Source organism: Myiozetetes cayanensis, unplaced genomic scaffold (genome assembly GCF_022539395.1).
Source record: "Myiozetetes cayanensis isolate MyiCay16 unplaced genomic scaffold, myiCay2020 scf1, whole genome shotgun sequence".
NCBI classification, from domain to species: domain Eukaryota; kingdom Metazoa; phylum Chordata; class Aves; order Passeriformes; family Tyrannidae; genus Myiozetetes; species Myiozetetes cayanensis.
In genome coordinates this window covers 143281782-143305493 of record NW_026086604.1, presented here as the reverse complement: position 1 = coordinate 143305493, position 23712 = coordinate 143281782, and the positions used below count along the sequence as shown (strand labels likewise).

Here is a 23712-nt window from a genome sequence, read left to right as displayed (position 1 = left end):
TCTTCCTCGCTCGCTACTATCACTGAGGACACACTCGATGTGTGGATCACTGCTGTACTGGTACAAAGCCTCCCAAGCCCTGGGTAGACATGGGATGAGAGCCCTGCTGTGGTCCCTACAGACACACCAGGCACCTCTGGTGCTGATGGGTCTATGTGTGTTGCTGAGCACTATAATTTTCAGCTCCCAAATTCACTAATTTGGTCATACTGGAGCGTTGCTTCAGAAGTCCAGAGTACCATGAAGGCCAGGATGACCTGCCCACTGCCCAGCTTTAGGGCAGCATTCTACTCCATAGACTTCCCAACAGCAAAAGCAGCTTCTGAAAGCTTGTTCCTTGAGGTGGTTCTGCTCCCCTTCCATTTAGTCCAAGTCTACTGTCCCCAAAGTAAAACGCTAAAACTCTTACTGCAGATGTTTAAAGTAAGCACTTCTCAGAACAAAGAGCTTACTCAGCCTGAAAAAGACTACCTACAGAGAAGTGCTAGTGTCTTAGCTCCCCACTTCCCCAGTCCCCAGCATCTGGGGGCCGTCTCAGTCGCTGCTCAGCCTGCCGCCCCAAATCCGGCTGCCGGCAGAGGCAGCAGGGTGGGACCTCTCAAAACTGCTGTGCCTCCATCACCCACGGCTTTGTCAAGGGATTCGGGGAGAGAGGTACGGCTGCGTCTGAAGCCACAGCGATCATCAGGGAGGACTTATTTCAATATGTTGTTGAAACTATCTGATGTCAGGTTATATGTCTCAGGGGGACGTGTTTTTCGTGTAGTTTGTTATGCCATCTGTTAAGAAAGGCAGCCACTCGTCTCTCCGCTCCATGACCACAGATGGGGAGTTTTTCCCCCTGTGTGCATTACTGTCAATATATGCCAAAGCCTTCTTAGCTGGAGCCAGGTGGAATCACCACCACGACGAGCACGCCTGGGAAGAAGGGTGCTGAATGGGTCTTCCCAAGCACCTTGGCTCTCAGTGCACAGATGAGCTGAACAAACAAAACCAGCCTACACCAGCGAGGGCAGGTCCCCAAAACCCCTCTGGTTTGCAGGGCACTGAGTCAACAACTGCAGCAGCAGAGCTTGAGGAGGAGGTTGTGCACCTCCATGCAGCATGGTGTGCAGCCCCACTGTAGATCTGACCCTCCTGTTGGCTGGCTGTGAGTGCCACTTGCCCCAGATCACAGTCTGGAAACAGCACTGTGAATCTCAGATGCAGAAAAATAATCCAAAGCCTCCACCTCTGCCCCTGTGGAGATGCCACAGCTCTCAGTGGAGGTTTTATGTGCACTTAACTAAACACAGCATCCCCAGCGCTCCAGACTGCAAAGGAAACCGTGCCCTGCTGACTGACCAACCGAGTCCTGCAGGAGAAAAAGCAAACATGGAGTGAGCAATAAGTCCCTCAATGGCTGTGGGCACTATTGGTTTAAACATCAGTAATTCTCCTTTTTTTCAGGGGCGATTATCACACCTTTTAATACTCAGCTGACACTTTTCCAGTGTGACTGAGTCCATTTCAGAGCCTGAAGGTGGGAAGTTTTAAAGGGAGGCTTTACAGGCAGAGGACTGTGCCTGAAAGTTTTATCAGAAATAAGATTTACGGAAAACGGACAGAAACTGTTAGGAAGGCAAGTTTTACAGAAAGGAGACTTAATTAGGAAGCAAAGTTTTACTGAAGGAGGATTGCAAAGCCAGCTCATCCAGATCACTCTCCATTTGCCAATCTCTTTGGAAGAGGTATTTCAGCCAGCAAAATCAAAACTGGCATTGTATTTATTTTCACTGGAAAGTAAATGGTTGTCCTTCTCTCACAGCACTTTTCCCACCACATGGGTGGCAGCAGCCAGTGGCATTCCCTAGTCCAAGCAGCAGTAGTCTCCTCCGGGAAGACCCAAGTCAGCAGCAGCAGCAGCAAAGCAGGTCCCTGGGGATAAGGAAGCATTCCTGAGGTGGGCATGCCAGAAAGTGCTTCTGAAAACTGAACCAAAAAAAAATATAATTTTTTACACTACTGTTAGAAAATCTTCCCTCCTTATCCCAGTCCTTCTCCCAGCAGCCAGGGGTGCTTAGCCCTCCTGCAAACCTGCTTTCAAAGCTCAGACCTGGATGCAGCAGTTGTTTCTACCTATCACTTCTTACAAAAGTCAAGCTGGCCAAGCAAATGCAGACCTCAGCCAAGCCTCTCATCTTGGCAAAGCCTGTGCCCACTCCAACTGGGCTCTGTGCGTCCACAAAGGCAGGTGAGGTGTTCCCTACTCCAGACGAGCCACACTGGGGACCAGGTGGGAGCCCCAGAAACCATGAGGGATTAGGAGAGAGCCCGAGGTGCCACAGAGTGGTCCAGAAGTAACAAATGACCAACACTTGCTCATCCTGAATTTTTACATCCGTGTGCAACTTTTGACTGGTGTCCAGCTCATGTAGTGAGAGGAAAGACGCCCTGTGCAAAGATTTCACCTTTGAAGTCTGTGTGTCTGAACTCTTAAGGCTCCTTCTTCCCATCTCATGCTATAGAATCCGGGTTTAATTTACCAAGTGATGCAACCAAATAAAAAAATGAAATCAACTCAGTAGAATAGTGTGACTAATGGAAAGGATAACTTAATTTGCAGATCTCTTCTCTACTTCCTCCATTAACTTATTTCTGCTATAATTTAAGTTTGCACATGCCCACGGAACAGCCCTAACAAATCATAAAACCCTTTTCAAATGAACAGATATCTTTAGACACACATCTTTGAGGCATGCAAAACCCTTTACCTGAAGCAACATCCAGCAGAACTCTGCCTGCCATGAGCTCTCAGCAGGGTCTGCCCGTACACATTTATTTTGAGTGCCCACATATTGCACCTGCATCTCTAATGGCATGGCAAGGAGACAGCTGGCAGGATCCCCTGGCTTGGGGATGCTTCAGCCACAGACCAAGTTCACCAGCATTTATACAGAGGCCCAAGGAGCCGAAATTTTCCTCCATGTCTCTTACAACTGGGAGGCTGCCAGCGCCACATCTGCCTCTACAAGTTATGAGTCCTGTAACAAGTATTTGGACTCCAAAAAATAGGGCCCCAGGAGGGAAAGGATTAGGCACAACCCTTAAAAAAAAAAAAAAAAAAAAAAAAAGAAGTCTTTGTGTTTTAATATCCACACTCACATCTCGGCCTCTGTCAAGCTTTTCACACAGTGCTTTGGGTGGGAGGCAGCTAAGAGTCAGGGCACCTCAGAGGGAGCTGCCGCTTGAGGGAGCATGTCCTTAGACACCAGGAAGGGCAGAAATAAAGCAGACCTTCGAGCAGAGAAACATTTGCTTCTTTCTGCACCTGTATAATTCCCCAGATGGACACCCACTAGGATTGCCAGGTCCAATACGAAAACACGAGGTGCAGCAGCCGCAGCAGCTGGAGGAAGCTGTGAGGAACTATTTTTCCATTGTGTCACTCAAAAAAAAAAAAAATTGGAAATGGATGAGAAGATAGAATAGAAGTCAAGAAAAAAAAATAGAAAATCAAGAATGAAAACTGCAGGGAGGCCAGGGTAGACAAAAGAGGAATAGAAGTAACAAAACAGAAAAAAAACCCAACCAATTTCAGTCCTGAAAATGAGTATATTTGGAGAAAAATAACAATTCTGCTCTTACAAAAATTTGAAAGAAGAACCCAAACAAAAGATCATGAATGGGCAAAAATGCTGGCCCAAATAAAAACTCATGATGCCCTCAATATTTTAGGCAAATGACCAGCAACATGACAACTTTTGTGCATCGATCCTTAGGAAACAGCACTCCCCCGACTCCTGTCAAGAAGGACAAGGGATTAGCTCAGGCACTGAGGAGCTGACATAGTTAAACACTGCTGCTGGCAGATACAATCCAGTTTATGACTGAGGTTGTAAAAATACGCATGAAAGCAAATTCGTAAGAAAGATACCCTAATGAAGATGTATAGAAGGGCTGTAATGCCATGTAGCCTCTTGATAGCTAAGGCCCTGATCCTGCAAATTAAGCTAAGCGGCGAAGTTAATCAGATGCATAAGCATTTGCAACATCAGTGGATTTTTTTTCTTCCCCAAATGAGCTAAATTCAAAAAGCCTTGGTTTAAATTACACGAAGATATTAGCAACATCAGTTCTTTATTAGGAGCAGTTTATTCATTCAGGGTGTACAGTACGGAGCAACACGCCTGGCATGGTTAGCGATGCGTGAACCTGAAGGGGAAGAAATCCCTTTGCATTCCCTTCACAGCCAAGTTGCACAACAATTCAGGCTGCTGCCTCAGCAGCCAAATGGGCATTTTTCCAAGCCTAAAAGTCAGCAACGAACCCAAGTGTTAAGGCAGCTTTGTTCTCCCTTAAAGCTGACCAGATATCCTTGGAAAGCTCCCTTGGATCACTCTGCCTCCTCCCCATCTCCTCCCTGACAGCCTCTTTCTCTAGAATATCACAACCACGATGTTCTGCTCTAAAGCAAGGGGTGAAAACATCTCATGGCTTCACAGGGTCAACAGCAAAACCTTTGGTTTATGGCAATGCTATAGAAGTCCTGGTGAGGATGACAAAACTAGAGCAAGACACCTGAGGGATGACAAGAAGAAATGCTCCAGGCCCTCCAGCTCATCTCCTATCTCAGAAATAAGTGTAAAGTTGTGGTAAACACTGTTAGCAGCAGGCCTGGAGGGTAACACACAAGAGCCATCCTGTGCTTGTCTTCATGGCAGGAAATTAAATACTAACTCAAGACAGCAAATCCTGGTTATAATTTGCACACCTCAAAGACATCACTAAAACCACCTCTTTTGTATGATGCAGGACTTCTTGTTCAATGAGAGAGCAAAACTATCAGAAGTTGAACAGGCAAATGAGAGTGGGAAGCCTGCTGCAGGAGAAAGCATCTGCGTGAGCGTGATGTAACATGATCAAGGCTATGGGGCTGGGGGACCTTGTTGTTCTGTCAGCACACCCTTCAGCACCCTGTAAGGCTTTTTGTACTGATCAGTGGAATGGTTTCTCACTTCAGTAAATTCTTAGAGAGGGTAACAAAGCACACGAGGAACATGATGAACGCTCATAGATACCCGTGTGAGGTGATCAGGGACTGCCTTCTCCACGGTGAAATGTAAGTGATGTTGGCATGGGATGCTCAAGCTAAACCATGATATACAGCAATGGTATATAGAGGGTAAAACTGTGCAAAATTTTTCAGATAGAAATTTATTCAGAAAGAAATAGAGCAAGCACCAAGGGGAAAGATGAATACAAAAAGAACAAGTAAACAAATGGCTCTTGCTCTTCTCTAACATTTTTCAAGAGGCTTAACTGAAAATTTCTAAACATATTTTCTCAGTATATATCCTCTCCATTTTCTAGTGGCTCTGATAAGATTAATTTCTCATCAAATCCAAGCATTCCAGCAATCTCCTTGACTAATACTGCCTCTACCAAATATTTCCATCCCACACCACCATGGCTGCATCCCACATCACAGCACCTCCATGAGAGTCTGTGCAGGATGGCCACAATGCATTTAGAAAACAAGAATGCCTCTGAATATTTCAGAGAAATTTCAGGGAAACCCCTAAATTCAGTGGTCACATTCATGACTTAAATTTTGCAACAGGAGCAAAGTATCTAACCTTGCCTTTGAACCTTGATCTCGTACCAAGAAGCAAGACAGCAATGACAAGAGTGAAATAAAGGTATAATTTCTAGTTCCTCCCTTTCCATACAAATGTATGGAAAATATTTCGAGTAAATATAATCGTTCTTGCTTCCTTTTTTGATGTTGGCTCTACATATCTCTTACTGGTCCCTCCTGGGGATAAACACTGTGCCAGATACATTTTCGTTCTGACATGGCAAACAATTTTTCACATGGCTGTAGGATCAAGACCTAGCTTTTCAAAATTTCTCAAGTTTAGAAGTGTTGTAAAAATAGAAAAGAAAAAGAAATGTCATCAATCTAGTAACATTTTTAAGTTCTGTTTTGGATTATTATTATTATTATTATTATTATTATTATTATTATTATTATTCACTGCACTAGTTGTAATAACCAAAATGTTTTAAATAGTTACAGAGTGGTAAGAAGAAAAGAAGAAAAGCAGAGAGGAAAAGGAAAAGAAAAAAAATCCTTAACAGCTCATTTTATTTCCTACAAGGTAAAAAGAGATGAAGCTAATATTAAAACTTTCTTAAGAGCTGAAAGTAAATAGTAAGAATGATTAGCAAAACTAAAAGCTGCTTCATTTCAAATCTGCAAGAGAAAATCTGCTTTTAAAAAAAAATTAAATATGATTTAAATTAATTCAACTCATTCATGAGTTAACCTCTTCGCTTGGGTCTAACCTCTCTGCATCAGAGCGCCGGATGAAGGGGACATGGTGGGAAAAGAAGAGGGGGCTTCCTGGGGTGCTTTGTGCCGAGCCTATTTTGGGTTGCATAGCAGCTGGTGGGCAACTGTGGGCAGCATCCATAAGCTATAGCAACGCTTGGGGTGAAGGCTGGCAGCTGTTGCCAGCCTTTGGAACAGTCCCGAAACCCAGAAATGCAAAGATATTATGAAGCTGTTTCCCTTCCTTGTCTTGTGTTGAGCCTCCTGGGAGGCACAAGACAAAACCTGGCACCGACATTCCTCTTGATCTCTATCAGCCAGAGCTTCCACACCCAGATACATCCACCACAAACACATTCACAGAATTGGACCAACGTGTTTCAGAGCTCGCTCTTTTCTTACACTCAGAACGACAACAAACCCTACACGTACGTCAGCTCTTGGAATAACTGCTGGAACAAGACCAAACTGGTAGGCAGGACGTTTAGCCCGACAAAGCCTGGTTTTCAAACTTAGAAATGTTTGATAATAGCGTTCCCTTAGTTTGCTGCAGAAGATCCCTTTTGCTAAATTTGGGCACTAAACAGCAATGCTGAACTGTTCTCTTTGCAGGAGGCCCGGCATGGTGCAAAAGCACTTTCTGGAATCATTTGTTTGACTCAACTCCACAGCTGCTGTGCAAACAAGGATTCACCACGAGCCGGTACTTGTGCAATCACTGACTAATACATTTGCTCTTGAGCTGATTCATATTGTCAATGTAAATATAAAGGTGAGCAGGTTCTGGGAGGTACAATGCAAAGTCAGCACCATTGGTACCAGAGCAGGCAGTGCTTCCCCATGACAAGCAGTGAATGTGCATTTCAGCATAGCTCTGCTGGAAAGAGAGGAATGTGGCCATCAGTCTCTGGCTTCTGAATAACTAGACACAAAATGCTTTCAAGGAAAAAAAAAACCCTAAATTTTTTTTTTTTTTAAATGGTTGCCAAAACTGACTTAGCCAAAACATTGAACAGGTGAAAGATGCTGCAGTTTCCCCTGCAAATCTCTGCTTGAGCAGGCTCTCCCCAGATTAATAGGAAGGTCAGTAGCTCCCATCAGAGCAGCCTTCGCTCTGCAGCTGCAGCCTGACACCTGTCAGCTTAATCAGCTGGATTTGAAACCTTCCCCAAACCCACTGGCTCTGTCTGGAAGCAGGCATCCCAACCTGAGCTCAGGCTGGACTCATTTGGAGTCCAAGGTGGATCAATAAGTGTCCTTCCTTCCATTGGCACCTGGCATCTGGCACCTACACTGAAGAGACTTGCAGAACAGCACTTGCTGGTATATCACAGGTCTGCTCCAAGGGCTCTCTGCTACTGCCACCACCCTGGGAGGTGACACCAGGGGCCTGAACAAATTGAGAAACAGGGATCCTCAGCAGCAGAGCCTCCTGCCTTGCCTGACTGGAGCTCCAGCCAGGTAGCTCCATGGTGGGGCTGGAATTGGAGTTACCACGGTGAATCACCTGGCATGAAATGACCTCATTAGAGACTTCCTCAGTGCAGGATTTCTGGATGATGCAGTAAAGCTGATTGTAATGCTAATTGTCTTACAGGATTGCAGTGTGTGCTTATGTCAGATCTGAGCATCACCAGTTGCAGGATCGGTCCCTTCCCCCTCAGGGAATTTGAATCCTATTTTAAGTCATCAGTAAAAATAAGGTTTCACTAATTCCCAGTTGATTGTGTCACTGGAGTATTGCACACACACACACACACACACACAGAGCAGTGTCTGCTCCAGAGAGATCCAGCGCAAGGATTTGAGGCCTATGAGGAGGTTTGGGGGGCAGCTTTTGATGGGTTCAGCCTTAGTGGCTGCAGTCAGCTGTTTTATATTTCTGATAAATGCTCTTGGTAGTAAACACAGTCCCCTTATCCGATGGCAGAGGTGAATGCTACTTCCAAAACAACCTTGAATCAACCCAAATGGCTGAATGTGGCTGGGCTGCCTGAGCTTCTGCAGTACCTTATGCAAGAGGATGATGCTCTCGCTAAAGCCTTTTGATTGGCACTGGAAGGTTGAAAACACAAAGAGGAAATGGAAATTTAATGTTAAGTATTGAGTGCTTCATTTTTTCCCCCCTGCTTTGGAAGTCAAACGGAAGACTTCATGTCACCCACCATGGCTTCCCGTCAAAGCCAAGTCAGAGGATGCTCCCATAGCTGTGATTCTGAAATCAGACCATGTGAACAGTCACCAAGCAAACAGCCATGCAGCCAGTTCTGCTCTTGTCCCTGGGATTACCCAGAGGTGCAGACCAGGGACACTTGCTCCCCAGGACCCCAGCTGCCACCAGTCTCCCTGGACAGCAGGGCATGAAGTCATCAGGCTGTGCAGTATAGTCTCCATACGACCTTCCTACGGACCTTGTCTTCCACTGCCTCTCAATTCATTCACTTTTCTTGTTTAGGCAATGAGAAAATGGTTGATTTTGTTGTTTTTCTCTAAGATGTAAAACTCAAGCTTGTTCCATACTGTTAAACGAATCTTTAATTATCTTGCAGCTACTGAAAAGAATTTTCACGGTATTTTGCAGTTTGAGGTTGAAAAGGGTTCATGTCTTGAAATGTTTTGTCTAAGCTTAGTTTCTTTGTCTAACCTAAATTGGTAAATTTCTGTGTGACCTGAACATAATGACTACACTTTTAGATCAGTAAAAACTTCAAAGGAGCATGTTCATTGCAGACTACAAAACCGTCCTAGAATATTCACTGAAATACTCTGCATCAGGAAACATATACATATTCATAAGCAGTTTTTATTTATCTTCAAAACACTACATTTCTGAAAAAAACCAAATCAAACAGAAGTCTGAAAAGCCTTGTGTTCAGTCTAGACTACTCAGGAAATGATTAGTATTACTGCAGTTGTACTGAATAGACAGGGTTATTAATTAAGACATATTGGTTTGCTCTGGTGTGCTCTATCCTCAGCAGAAGACCTGTCAAGTTATTGTGGTTTGCACAAAAGTTTTCTCTGCTTACCATTTCTCATGTTTTCTAAAATAAAAACAACTCAAGGTCTTCATGCTTTCAAATTTCTCAGAGCTCTATTCACTGAGAACAATGGCAAAAATCCTACCCACTACAGTTTAATAGACTCACTATAGAAATACATTTGTTGCAATTTGAAAGTATCTTGCTGTCTGCTCAGCTGATAACCCCATAATTTATTTTATGGGCCTTTGAGTCTGGGAACAACTGCCAGCAGTCTGTGTTCTGTGAAACAACAGCCTTCAGGAGATTTGTGTTTGATTCGCCACAGAAATGAAATCTAACCTCCTCAGAGAGGAACAATGACCCAGTAGTCCTGTATGAGGCTCAGAATTAGGGGAGAGGAAATCAGTTTTGCAATAACATCAAACCTCTGTGATCTTGGACAACATCCTTGTGAAGGCCCACACTGCTCTGCCTGGAAAGCAGCATGACTGTGATGAATTGGTGTATCTGGAGCTTCATGTCGCTGGTCTATGTCTGGGTCCTGAGTCAGTTCCAGATGAGTCCCTGCCAGTATCCTTACACTGATCTGCATTGTAACACTGAGAACGTATCTACCTGAAGTCATAGACCAGAGAAGACTGAAAAATGAGCCTACCTTGATTCCTGTGCCAATAGGCTTCTAGCAATAGCTGAGGAGTACATATTTCTCTATAGACTCTTACTCCTCCCATATAATTTTGTTCTTAATTTTAAAATGGAAATTATAGTGGTGACTGATGAGGAGAGTCTGGCCATGCTGCTCTGGGAATAATGAGTTCAGTGAGGTGGACCACTCATTCCCAGGACCAGAGGGTAAACTCCAATGTCTTCTCTTTGCTGACACAGGTGTATACATTCTCTTCATTTGAGGACAGATTTGCTTTTTAAATAATGATCCTACAGTAAATGGTGTGAAGTGAGATTGTGCTGACTGAATGTGAATGTGAACGTGCCTGTGAATGTATCATAATCTCAACACATCCTGACAGTATTGATGCCTAACAGAAGGAAATTTGTAATTTTCCCTAAACCAAAACTGCAAAGAAATATAAGCAAATTCTATCCAGACTTCAATAAAAGGCAGTACACAAGGTATTTCTTCTGTTCCTTGAGCTAATTTTGCCAGTAGCTCCTCAGAGTAGAACTGCATATTTATTCTTAATCTTCTTAAAGCTCTGACCAAAGTGATGCTCTTATGAGGTCTTTGTTTCATTCTCTTATTGAGATTAGGATCTGCCTTCTGGCTTTCATGAGTGTCCCCACCTCGAAGAACTCACAAAGTAAGCACACCAAGAGAGACAACCAATATACAGAAAACACAGTCATGAGGATCATAAAGGAACAGAGGGGCAACTCTGAGAAGTGAAATGGCCACTTGTCACAGCATGCCAGCTCCACAGAAGGCGAGTTGCATGTTTTATGTCCTAAAGTAGGCACAGCCACTTCAGCATTGCTTGAAGGTGTTCTCCTGAGATAAGCACAGGTCACAGCAACTCTTCTGCCCCTCACACACTCAACACACAGTCCTTGGCATGTCCAAGGCTGCAGACTGCATTGGCACAAACTTCTTCCTGCAACTCCTATTCAAATTTGCCTTTCTTAAAAAAGTATTCCACCTGGAAATTTCACAGACAACACTTTGTCTGAAAAAAAAAAAAAAAGGCATTAAATGCCTTTTGGAGGTGCTTTTTTTTCATTCTTCCCTCAAAGTTAAGAAGCACATTTCAGTCTCGATGACAAATTTCGAAGTGTTTAATTGATATTCTTATCTTTTTTCTCTCAAGTAGACATTGCTGGATTCAGCCCAAATCCTTATGTCCAGCAAAGCCTGAAATACTGTCAACAACCTGACGTGACTATCTATGGTTTGAGTTCTGATGTGCTTAGCCAGAGATCCGTCGTCTTTTTACAGCTTTTATAGTTCCTTACCTTTTTTATTTTTTAACTCTCCTTACTCTGCAACTCCTCTAACTCCTTTTCCTTCATTTAGGTTCTCTGTAAGACTTCTCATGCCCTGTACTGAAAGGACATACACAAAACTGTTATACTTTCAGCTCCTCTGAGTTTGCTTCTCAGCCTGAAAGTTCCCTCTGTAATACAGGTCATGTATGAATGTGAAAGCTTAACCCAAGACGGATGCTGTCAAATAGTCCATGGAAAATCCTATGACTATTCCAATTAAGATGGGTAGTCTTCATACACCATCTAGCAGATGGAGCAAAACTTGATCTTTGGCTTTAGTGAAAGGCTCTTTGCAAACATTAGGGGCTTGTCTGTGCTGAGGTAATGTAAAACTCTTCTACTTCAGTGGATTTAGGGTCAAGCTGTAAAAGCAAAGACGTAACCCCATCAGTGTGGAGCCTAATACAGAGCTTCCTACAGCGAGCAGCCTGTTGGTTTCTTCAGGACTCCTCTGGGTGATATCTTGGTGCTAAAAATTTGCACACACACAGAAAAAGATCATTGCTTTGAAATAATGAAAGCATTTAAAGTTCAGTAGTATAATAGTATCATGAAGAGTATACAACACACACAGGGAGGATAGGAAGGAAATGGAAGCAGAGGAAAGTGTCATGTCTTGAGGAAGGTCATGGAAAAGGTTGGTAGCAAGGCTCAGAACAGAAAGCTGATGTTCTGGCTGGGCTTTTGTAAAACAAAAAGATTGCTTCTCTTCTCCCAGGGATCCCTCATCTTAGCATAATGCTGCAGTAACTGCTGAGGGACCACGCAAACCCAAGCATCAACCCACCATCTTTTCCAGAACAGAAACTCCGAGAAATTTTGGCAGATATCAAACAATTTCTTCCCCAGAACAGAGCACCAACATAAGGTCGTGACATGTTCAACATCCTGGCGTTGTATCAGCAATACCTGACAATGTCCTTTGAAAAAATCCCTTGCATTACATGGCACATTCCAATGCACACAACTTCAAAAGTAACAATAACAAAGGTGTAGAGTCACCCCTGACGGACTGCCCATTTCCATCAGAACCATTTTACCCACAGACACTGTTTTTTCTTCAATTCTTGTTTAAAGAGTAAAGGACTTTTCCTTCATTATTTTCTCACAGTCTACAAGGTATTCTAAGCACCACTGGAAGCTGAATATAATGTTAACAATATGTAATTTAATAAATTTATGCCCATATTGACACCAAAAGAAAACCTGAGATCGCACCACTGTACTGTGTGTTTTTATTATACTGTAAGTACAGTTTCAAACATAATAGGATTTATTCATAGCATATTTACTACGCTGAAGTGAGCATAAATATGTAAATATCTAAGGTTTAGACTGGGGATTGCCTACTGCTGCTTTCAAGTCATGCAGCACTCTCTGCACTCTAAATGCAGGCTGACAGCAGAAACGGCAGAACTGTACTTCCAAGGAAAGTATTACAGAAGGATCAACCTTGCATATCATTACCCTACCCCTGACTTCTAATACAGAATGACAGTGGACACACAGTTGTAGTTTTCACACTACTTTAATGGAACAACTACAGAGAGAGAGAGAGAGAGCACACACATTGCTGATTGGGGCAGCTCCCACTGGAGTGTGATTTGAGGGAAGAAAAATTCCTTTTTATAAGATACCATTCAGATGTATGAAGCAAAATAATTTCATGTTGAAATACATGTAAGTGAAGGGTGTTGAATTTGTTCCCTAGTTGTCAGGAAAGAAGAGAACAGCAGAAGTGCCTGTGAGCAGCACTCAGGTAAAATCCTTCCCTGAGTCTTATAAACACAAAGTGAAATAAAAACCGAAGTATGTGGTGGGTAAATTATTCTGCTGAACTCAGTGGATGCAGCTCCACTGGCTTCTCAAGAGCATGAGGCAGCAGAGACCTGTTTCAAAGACTTGCAGGCATGAGAGGCTACACCAAGATGAGGGAACTCTATATGGGGTATATTAGAGTGAGGGACTGTGCTTTTAGTTTTCTCTGAGGCAGAAGGCTCAATCAGTTTTCAAAGTTGCAAATAAATAAGAAAAAAAGACACAGCAGAATTACTCAGGAGGCAATTACCAAAGGGTAGTTGGAGCAAGAGGGAATAATCCCAGCTTCACATCTGGGATTTCAGGTCTAAGCAAATATCTGAGTAATCATCTTTAGCTGTGTACACATTTTAATTCACACCTTTCCACTCACTTATTGCTTCCATGCCAGATAGTTTTTTAAAAAGTGAATCAATTGTCCATAAAAGGTGTCAGATTGTCAACAATGGAAATGAAATCCCTTGGTTCCTGAACAAACAGGCTCAAAGCAGCACTACAAACTTCCGCTCACCGCCGAGGCAATTCGCCTCTCGTGTAACCTGGAGGGTATCTCTCATTAGAATTGCTACTCAGTCCTGGCTTGAATTGCTCCAAGCTCTTCTAATACAATCTGATCCTTTCAGACTCTGCTTTACTGCCCCTGTTCAAGCATGAAGAATTCAAGCTGGAACAGGTGCAGAGCAGGATGATTAACAATCTGGGGAACAGGGGGTCTTTCACAAGCAGAGCTGCCAACACTATCAATTTATGTGGTAGACAACTGCTTTGGGCAATAACCTACTGGATTTCTAGTATGTGGCAGTTTAGGTTCTTGGATGCCTGGAAATTCAGGAGAATTTCACAGAGCATGCACAAAACAACTTGAGGTGGAATGAGCAGCAAGTCTGATATGCCCCTGGTCCCAGAAGGGGCACAAGAGTCGATTGGTGGTTGTCACTCCTGGACCTGCAAGAACTGAATGGTCCAAGGGGGGCTTGGTTTATGTACTGTAGTAAAGGCTGACTGATTTATGGGCTTAGATAGGGATAGAAAGGGAAAACACTGGGAAGGAAGCAATGTCACTTATGCTAAAAGATAGTATCAGCACATAAGAACAAACAAGTATGGACAGGCCAGGGATACAGCCATACTGCAAACTGGAAGATCCCAGTTAATTAGTAGTGTAAGGGTGTTGCATAACAGGCTTCCTCTAAGGGAGGTGAAGGCAACAGCCCAGCTACTTCTAAAAATAGCTTGAACCTTTATGAAAGAACTCTATTAAAAAGTGTCTGTAACATTAGAGATTAAATCTGCTAAATCCAAAGATCCTGTTTTCAACCATGCAGTGGCCCTTATGTGCCTTTCTCATAAAAAACATATGCTCTTCTCTCCTTTCTCTGGAATTTCCTCTGTGTTTTTCTCCACTGAGCATTAGCAGTGATATTATTTTGTTTTTTTCCTGTGTATTCATCTTATTCTGAGTGCCAGTTCTTTGCATTATCCCTAATTTCTTTATATGTTTTCTGCTTACATAGGTAAAGGACAGAAAATTAGGCATAATTAATCTTAGTTGACAACATGGTCATTAAAAGAACTTCTTGAAATTATCTTCTTCCCTCATTTTCTTTTATTGTGCAATTCCATTTTTTTCTAAACTTTACAACATAATCACAATTATACCCCTTTGAAATCAGCGATGAATGAATCTCTTTCATGACCATGGCATCAGGAAGTCACTGGAAAATCTCCTGTGAATCAAAGGCTAAATTTCCACTTCAGCTGAGAGGTGGTGCATTGTGGATAAAAACTACATAAATCCTATTAATTTCACCCAGTGAAGGCCACTGGTAACATTCTTCTCTATTACAGCCTCCCTTATGAAAGTCTATCTGAATCTTTAATGCTAAGCCACGAAGAAAAGACAACAGCCTAGAACTTAAAAAATAAGGTCTTTTCAATTAAAGATTTAAAAACAGTGGAAGGCACCTTATGTACCTTTTTCTTATCTTTCAGATAAAGACCTCTTGGGTAAGCTTGGTAAATCCTTATCTGCTAGATAAAGGGCCACTATGATGGGCCTTATCGCTTAATTAAATCCTAGTACTATGTACAATGAAGTCAATAATTTGTTATACAAGATAGCACTTCAAACCCTGCTGCATTGGATAATGCATCTCTATCCTGTACCTGAGCCCGCTGGAATGGGTCATGTTCCATCACGTGCTCCTGGGCTGCCAGGAACTCATTACAGGAAAGGTGCCCAGCTTAACGTGGATGGGCTGTGATAAATGAATCTGTTGGATCAGCTAGATAAACTAAGGTCCCCAAATGAAACTGATTTGATATGTAAGCCATTCTGTCATTCTTCCTGGTAAGAAACTTAGCTGAATGTGAAAAAATTGTGGATTTTGGCCCAAATAAAATACTGATGCTGTCAATCACTGCAAAGGAAAAATAATACAACCAAAGTTAATGTTAGAAGATGTTGTGAAAACTGTGGAACAAACATAGCTACTGAAAAAACCCCACATGATAAGGTCTAAATCCTGACCATCCTTGTGTTCATTAAGGTTCACATCACTCATTGCATTTACATCCACACATATCAGGGGCCAAAAAGGAAACCGATCAATAACAGCTATAGCAACTATCACCACATATTATACTGGCAAGGTCTTCCTGAATGCCTAACCCAATTCAAATGATTCTCTTTTCCACACAAACTTATTTGCATAAAGCAGCCTAATACTTGCACTGCTTCATTTCACTAATTGGCTTATTGGTAATGTGCTAGAGTGATCTGTTGCTGAGTCTGTTTGGCAATGCTACTTTTGTGCATATGGAAAACCCATTAAATCAGGTGCATTGTATCTCTGAGTCTCTGAAGGACCCCATTACAGCCTAAACCCATTAACCATTAGGCCCAGCAAACAGAAACTGTTTGGTCCTGTAATATGGGCTGGAACTCTGCAAGCCAGGAGTCTTTTCCTGGTAAGTATGGAAAATTTTAGACTCAAGATCTGCTACTGGCACTAATCTTTCCCGGTACTATCAAAATAGTGACTCGTTGCTTGGGATTTATTTCCCTTCACTTTGATCAAGATTTGTCTCCCAAAGCTAAGAGCTGCCACTCAGTCCATCTAAGGTAACTGAATGAAGACGGTTCCCACAATGAGTTTAGCTTAGGCATCTGAGCTTTGGACAACTAGAGGTAGGGAACATTTATCCTTCCCTTAGAAAGGATCCCCAAGGAGTGTCTGAGCACACAGATGTAGCAGTGATACAGGGCAGAAGTTGTTCACGAAGGATGGATGGAGCATCAAAATTCCTGGATGCCCAGTAAGACAAAGATCCAGATGAGGACATTCACACTGAAGATGCTGAGTGCTCTGAAGTGTGTCATCTTTACTTATTTATGCCAATGATGTGCTCAGACCTACACTCTCAATGTTAAGCGGAGACAACTCCCAGCCACTGCGATAAACAGGAGTATGCCAAACCAAAATCATCCCTACCACGACTATTCTGTAAATTTAGCATCTCCACACATTTACAGGGCTTGTTGCTATCACATTCATGCTTTCAATAAAGCTGAGGCCATACAGCTTCCAGGAACCACTGGTATTGATGCCAGGCTAAATACACTCTAAATTGCTTGTGTTAGTGTGCAGGAGTTCTTGGATTTCACAGCTGGGTACTTCTAGCAAATTGTACTCCTTTCTGTGCAAGGTCCCGGAGGATTTCCCCATAAATGCATAGACCTAGTTCTTGCATGTCTGGCAAACTCTTCTTGTATGCTTGCCAAGTTTTAAAGGGCAAGGAATCAACAGCTGATAATTTATGCCAGGAACCTACAATGATCCAAACTCACCCCTCGTGTAATTCTGGTAAAGTCAGCAGAGTTCCAGGGGAGAAGTTGTTGGCTTAGCAAAGTAAATTTTCACTGACATTTGAGGAATACACAGTATCAATTAAAGCAGAGCTAATTATTGCTACTATTATTTGCATTGCAGTAGTTCCCAGAGGCTTTTAACAGGATTATAGCCTTCTGGCATGAGGAGTTCTCAGGAACATAAACTCTGATCTGGAAGTTTTGTACGATAGCTGACATTTGGTACCTCTGCACAATGTCTCTACGTTCAGTGGGGCTCCACTGAGCATGGGCCTTTGCTAACAGGTATGGGCCACAAGAATCTGAGCCACAGGGGTTCCTTGTGATGCTCTGAGGTTTGCTTGGAGCCCTCACGTGTCCTTCTGCTCTTTTACAGCCTGGCCTGTGTCCAGACAAAGCAAGACCTTCCCAAAGCTCAGCATTTGGGCAAGGCCAACAATGCTGTACATTGGCTCCTTGTCAGGAAATCTTGGGAAACACTCCTAAGCTTCATTTATTCTGATATGTTTAGCATGGGGTACCACTCCTTTTACCTAAGAATGGGGGATCTTAGACATTTTCTACTATATAGAGTCATTCTTGAAGGGAAGGACTGCCTTACATTTGTCAGCTTCACCCCAGTTCCCCTGCTGTCCCTGACACCAGATGGGCTTCCTGGTGAAACAAAGCAAAGCTTAGTCATTAAGACTTCCAGTATCCGGACTGAAAAAAAAAAAGAAACAAAACACTGTAATATATTTAACACTTGGATTCCTTCGTTGTTTCTTGATTTCTTTTCTCAAGTTCCCTAAAATGTATTGCAAACACTGAGGTCCAGAGCAATACCCAGGCTTCTGAGTGCTGCTCTCAGTTCAGAAGCCAAAGTACAGCCCAAACCTCCCTGCAGCCAGTTGGAGATGGTAATAATTTTTATATTTTACACTACAAGAAGATATGTGTTCTGTTCAGATTTTGATCTTTGGTGGTTGACCAGCTTTTTAGGGACTCCACACGTGACACATTAATAACACACTTGAGACATTGCCTGTTCAGCCCATTTCTCAGCTCACAGGCTCTCCTGTTCTCCACCCCTGCAGCTGTTTCAGGGGTCCCAGGGTCACACCGCTCTGAAGAAATTACAGTTGAAAAAAGATGCATCAAGTGGATTGCAGACAACAAGGCAGATAAACTGCAACAAGGGAATAAATATGTAACAGGAATGCAGGTGGAAACAGAAAGAAAAATTACAGTGATATCAAAATTTGGTACACATGAAACTGTCCACAGCTCTGAAACTACAGATGGTCATGGGGCTGTAACACTCAATGTTTTCTGTTGAAAGTTTATCACACCAGCGTTTTCCATATACTTTGTATTAATCCTCATACTGTTCTCTTTTCTTAAGTAAGACCCTTATTAGTTTTTAAGTTTTTCCCACCTCCTAATCTACCTCTGCCTTTCAAGGGAATTTGCTCAAAGAGAAAACATCTTTCACCTGTGTCTATCTTTAAAGAGTTACTGCTGCCTCCTATGACTGCTGTCACTGCCATCAGATCATAGATCAGGCCCAGTGACACCTACGAGAGTCTGAATTTGCTTTTGCACCCCTCATTTGTACATTTTAAATCCAGAATCTCCTGTCAGATGTGAAAGAACATTTACTGCATTGCAGGATGTTGCTGAAATAATCCAAGAGTTGCTTATTGTCTGGTTTGGAGGAATTCATCCAAAGGCAAGTCTAACTTTGAATGGAAAACGGTGCCTCGGAGTTGGGTGTCACTTTGAGAAGTTCAACACGAGGAGGTCATGAGCCAAACCCTCGACTGGACCTCCCATCTGGGCCAGCCTGTCACGCTATGAAAACGCAGTCTGGTTTTGCCAGACTAGAAAGAACGCTCACAAAGAGGTAGCTGTGGTTAAAAAAAATAAGTTAGAAGCACATTTTCTCCAGGTAACTGGGAACCATTTGCTGTTGGTAACACTGTTCTTAATATCCTCGTATTAATTTCAAGTGTTTAAAGGAGTTAAACTCAAAAGGCTGCTGTACTGGATTCCTGACTAGTGATTTTTAACCATTTGACGGTGTGCAAAAATAAATAATGATCTAAATATAAAAAAGCTAAAAAAATTGATTGTGCCTGCTCCAAAAATAAGCTACTAAGTATTTTGAAAAAAAAACCAAAACAAAACAAACATCCAGTGTAAATCAAAGTGATAATGACTATTGCTGTGGAAACAGCTTAATGTACAGCAGTTAGGACACAACAATTTTTACTGAAAGGCTTAAAAGAAGAAGTTTAGCACTATTCTTCTCAGCTTAGAGAGGGAAATCTGAGGCAGGAGATGCAAAGCAACCTGCCCCAGTAATGCAGTGAGTACAGAACCAGGATTACTGGATCTTGAGTTCTCTCTCTGTTTTTCACTTAATCGCCTTGCAAGACAATCTGTTGCACTCCCAACTGCAAGTGGATTTGCTTTGGAAGACTCACGGGCAAATATATTATTTATGCAGAATTTTCAAAAGTATTTAATAAACTGATGATGACTAGTTCACATCAAGTAATTTTAATCCATGGATTCCAGAGGCTGCAAGTATGTTAACTTATTAAAAAGGCACGAGCACATGGTAAGTACTACTGAGAAAAATTTGGAGCTTTTTATACAGAATCCAGAGCAACTATAGCTCCTGGAATTTGAAAACTTGTACAAAGTCCTGAGTGAAGGTGAGCAGAGTCACCATACCTGTCTCTGTCATTACTGTTTAGGTCCCTGTTCCACGCCTACTGAAGTTCAGACATCTGAGAATGGTCACTTTTATTGTACCAGAGCTGTGCAAAATGGCTGAAGTGTCCGTATATTAACAAAATAATAGTTAAGTATTCTCTTATTCCTCTTTAACATTGGATTGGTGTGTTAGGCAAACAGTAAATTGATTTCTGTTTGGAGTGTCAGTCATAGCAATCAAATTAGATCTTAAAGTGAGCAAAAATATAGAGCATAAAAGACCCATAAAATACACTCTTCTACGTATCTGAATGTCACAAAAGCTGCTCATTGTGAATACTGCTTATGTTTAACACTTAATTTCCCAACCTCAAACAGACGGAATACAGAGAATTATGACGAGAGAGCTGTGAATTGTAACAGCCTGCAGCTGCAACTGACTGAGTCTCGCCCCTCACACTTGTCCTCCATCCTGCATTTAGAGGGTCCAGGAAACTCCCTGCCTTGCCAGGAAACCCTTTTGCATTGCAAACCAGCTTCACTAAAAAAGATCAATACCAAAGAGCAGCTGAAAATCCTGGCCCCACTGAAATCATCATAGGTTTTTACCACTGACAGTTGTATTCACTCATCGCTCCTATGTCAGGCAATCAGAACTGGACTGATGGACTACATATTAAATTATCAGCAAGCATCCCCTACCAATGGTCTATTTCCTAAATTAAGGACAGAATTTGGCTGTGAGATAGTAGGAGTATATACAGAATAAATCTCTAGCTTCTGTAGTTTTGAAGGAAACCTGAAAAATGAGATCAAATGCAATGTAGAGACAAGTCTGCAGGGAGCAGAGAACAAAGTGACATGAGAACTTCCCTATTCTCATAGCGAGGGTTTAATCAGATAACGCCGATAATTTAAATACTAACATTGTTAATTATTTCCGTGAGGACTTGTCCACCTGGGAAAGTTTTGCCATTTACTCGAACTAGCCTTGTTATAGTAGGCTCCGTTAAACTGTTTTAGATCAGATCCGGTTTCTTCACAAGCAGTGGCATAATTTTATATTGTGCTTAACCTGGTCTATGCAGAATGCCACAAGTCCTAATTTCCCCTTTTAAAACTAGGAGAAGGCAGGAAGGAAACTCAAAAGGAAGATTTTTTCGGTAATCGATTTTCTGTGGGATCCGCGATCCAAACTGATATGCTTGGCAGGCACAGGACCACCGGATCCTTTGGAAAGGAGAGGGGAGCAAGCAGCCAAGCAGCCAGGAGGGAAGTGTGACAGCAGAGGAGGACTCACAGCCTGCAGTGAACTAGGCTGAGCAAGTTGTGACACTGAACCTGTACAGTGTGTGCTTGGGTGAGGTCTGAGTGGAGACGCAAGAACCACATGGTCTGAACTGGTTTAGTTCAGTTTATACACGTGTTACTCCCCTGCACACTCAGGCCTTAAAAGATGGGTGAGCACAGATCTATGTAACACTCCCCAAACCATTCCTTTCGTGGTGTATTTTAATCCCACCAACTCATGGGTTTTTTCTCACCCAACAGGCAGCTGAACTTGGGTGTTCGTGCTGGACCCACAACCTAATGAAGCCTCAATGCAGCCCAATACGTCCAGTTCTGGGTTCTTCAGTTAAGGAAGAACATTGCCGAAACATGTCCAGAGAAGGGCAACAAAGCTGGTGAAGGGTCTGGGCCACAAGGCCTGTGAGAAGCAGCTGAGGGTGTTTAGGGTGTAGAAAAGGAGGCTTGGGGTGACCTTATTCACTCTCCACAACTCCCTGACAGGAGGTTGTAGCTGGGTGCGGGTCGGTCTCTTCTCCCAGGTAACCAGTGATAGGACAAAAGGACACAGTCTTAAGCTGGGCTAGGGAAGGTTTAAGTTGGACACCAGGGGAATTTCTTCACAGAAAGTGTGATTAGACATTGGAGTGGGCTGCTCGGGGAGGTGGTGGAGTCACCGTCCCTGGAGGCGTTCAAGGAAAGACTGGATGCGGCACACAGTGGCATGGTCTGGTTGACGTGGTCGGGGTGAGTAAAAGGTTGAACTCGATGATCTCAGAGGTCTTTTCCGACCTAACTGATTCCGTGACTCTGTGACTCTACGCGAGCCGGGCATTCCAGAGGCGGTGCGAGCAGCAACCCACGCTGGGGGTGAGAGAGACACCTGCAAACCCTCGTGAGGGAGGTGTGTGAGCCTCTCCCTCCCATTCCCCCTGCCCACTGTTTATCCCGGGCAGGTAAAGGCCCTGCTCGTCCCCCTCCTCACGCAGCCTGGACAGCTGATCCCCCCCTCCTTTTCCTCCCTCCTTTCCCTGCCCAGTCCCGGCCGCCATTCCGCCCTCACGCCGCCCCCGCCCCCGCGCACGCGCTCCCCGCGCCCCGCCCCTCCCAGCGGCGCACGCGCGGCGGGACCCGGCGTGGGCGGGGCTGACCAACCAGCGGCGCGCGCCGCCAGCCCGCCCCGCCCCGCGGGGGGGAGGGCCCCGGTCCGCCGCCGTCCCAGGGTGCACCGCGGCGGCGACAGCGGCGGCGGCCGCCATGTTGTGCTAGTTTGTTGTTCTCGGGCGGCGGGAGCGGGACCCGCCGGGAGCCGAGACCGGCCCTCCCCGAGCCCTTCCCCGGGCCCTTCGCCGCCACCTTCCCCGGCACCTCCCTCGGCCTCACCGGCACCCGCCCCTCCGGCGGGTGGCGCCGGGGCGCTGCCGCGACCCGCCGCCTGTGGCGGGCGCAGAGCCATGGCTGCCGCGCTGGGAGGAGGCGCAGGTGGGTGCGCGGGGGCCTCGCCGCGGGAACCGGGCCGGCCCGGGGTGCGGGAGCCGGGGGGTCCTCTGGGGTCTGGGGTGGGCGTGGAGCGAGGGCGGCGGGGCCGGCGGGGCGGGTTCGGGGGCTCCGGGGGGCCCCGCGGGCGCCGCTGCCGCTCTTGCAGGTCCGGCGGTGGGAGCTGGTGCGGCCCCTTGGCCGGGGCAGGGCCTGGGGGAGCGCGGCCTCGCCGCTCACGGGGCCTCCGGGGGATGGGTGTGTTGTTCCTGATGGCGTTCGCAGAATCAGCGGCGCTGGGAAAGAGATCTGAGATCAGCGAGTCCGAGCCGTGACCCAGCACCACCGTGGCACTAAGGGTCTAGTCTTTCCTAGAACACCTGCGACGAACACGTGGGTGTTCGTTCCCATAGTTTTTATAGGTACAGCGTATGATGTCTTTGAGTAACATATATCTGATCTGGGGTGCGGTTATAATTCATTTTACAGACTGTTCAGAAGTAGAAGGGACTCACTTGAAAAGTGTAAAATGAAGTCAGTGCTGGACCCCAGGACTTTCAGGTGTTTCATGGGGGTTCTGCTTGACTAAGGCCACCTCTACACGTAGCGTTTTGAATGACAGCTCAAAACCCTCTGTGGTTCTGAGTGGTATATAAAGCAAACTTTAAAATGAAAGCATTTGGTTGAGTGATTAAAAGAAAGATTTGCCAGGGTCACACTTGGGGTTGCAAGAGAGATACAGTTATGGGAACATGGCTCTTTCTGCTGCTTTGAGCCTTGCTTTCACTAGGAATAGCAGTTTGGAGAAAGGCTGCTCAGAGTTGCCAGTTGACCCACTTGTCCTTGTCTGTACTAAAGTTTGTGGTGATTTAGTCTAAGCTGTCAGCAAGAAAAGTCGTGGCTCTTCTCATCATCCCCTGCTCGCTCACCTCAGTGTCAGACCATGCTCCACGGTTCCTCTGATGGGCAACAAAGTACAGAATCACAATTATAATTCCTATGGTAAATCATACAATGCCTAAAGGTAAATGTTACAAAGAAATTCACAGATTTAGGAGTATATTTTGGGAAGAAGGCTCAGAAGGACAGCACTGATTGGTAAAACAGCAGATATTTTAATATCTTGGTCATTGCTTTAATAATATTAAATATGCTGCAATATTGAAGTTAATTAACAAAAATATTTGTGCTCATTTTTGTGGTTCAGGTCAGTTTTATGCGATAAGAAAGTAAATTTTGCGTGCCTGTTCTATGTC

The 23712-nt window shown here is 44.1% G+C and overlaps 2 protein-coding genes across 6 annotated transcripts in view; one reads left to right on the top strand and one right to left on the bottom strand.

Moving 5' to 3' along the window:
- The window catches only part of CNPY1 (canopy FGF signaling regulator 1), a 68683-nt gene extending 53368 nt beyond the window's left edge, over positions 1–15315 (bottom strand). Inside the window, exon 1 of the mRNA XM_050335890.1 lies at positions 15286–15315. Within this exon, the coding sequence (XP_050191847.1) occupies positions 15286–15315 (30 nt within the window). The remainder of the gene's footprint in view (positions 1–15285) is intronic.
- A 6908-nt stretch (positions 15316–22223) lies between these two features.
- Positions 22224–23712, top strand: part of RBM33 (RNA binding motif protein 33) — a 102673-nt gene continuing 101184 nt past the window's right edge. For all 5 annotated transcript variants that reach the window (XR_007627860.1, XM_050307658.1, XM_050307666.1 and 2 more), the window contains exon 1: positions 22224–22462. Coding sequence is in view for 4 of the 5 variants with exons in the window: in XM_050307658.1 (XP_050163615.1) it covers positions 22435–22462 (28 nt within the window). In the remaining variant the exon portion in view is untranslated. The remainder of the gene's footprint in view (positions 22463–23712) is intronic.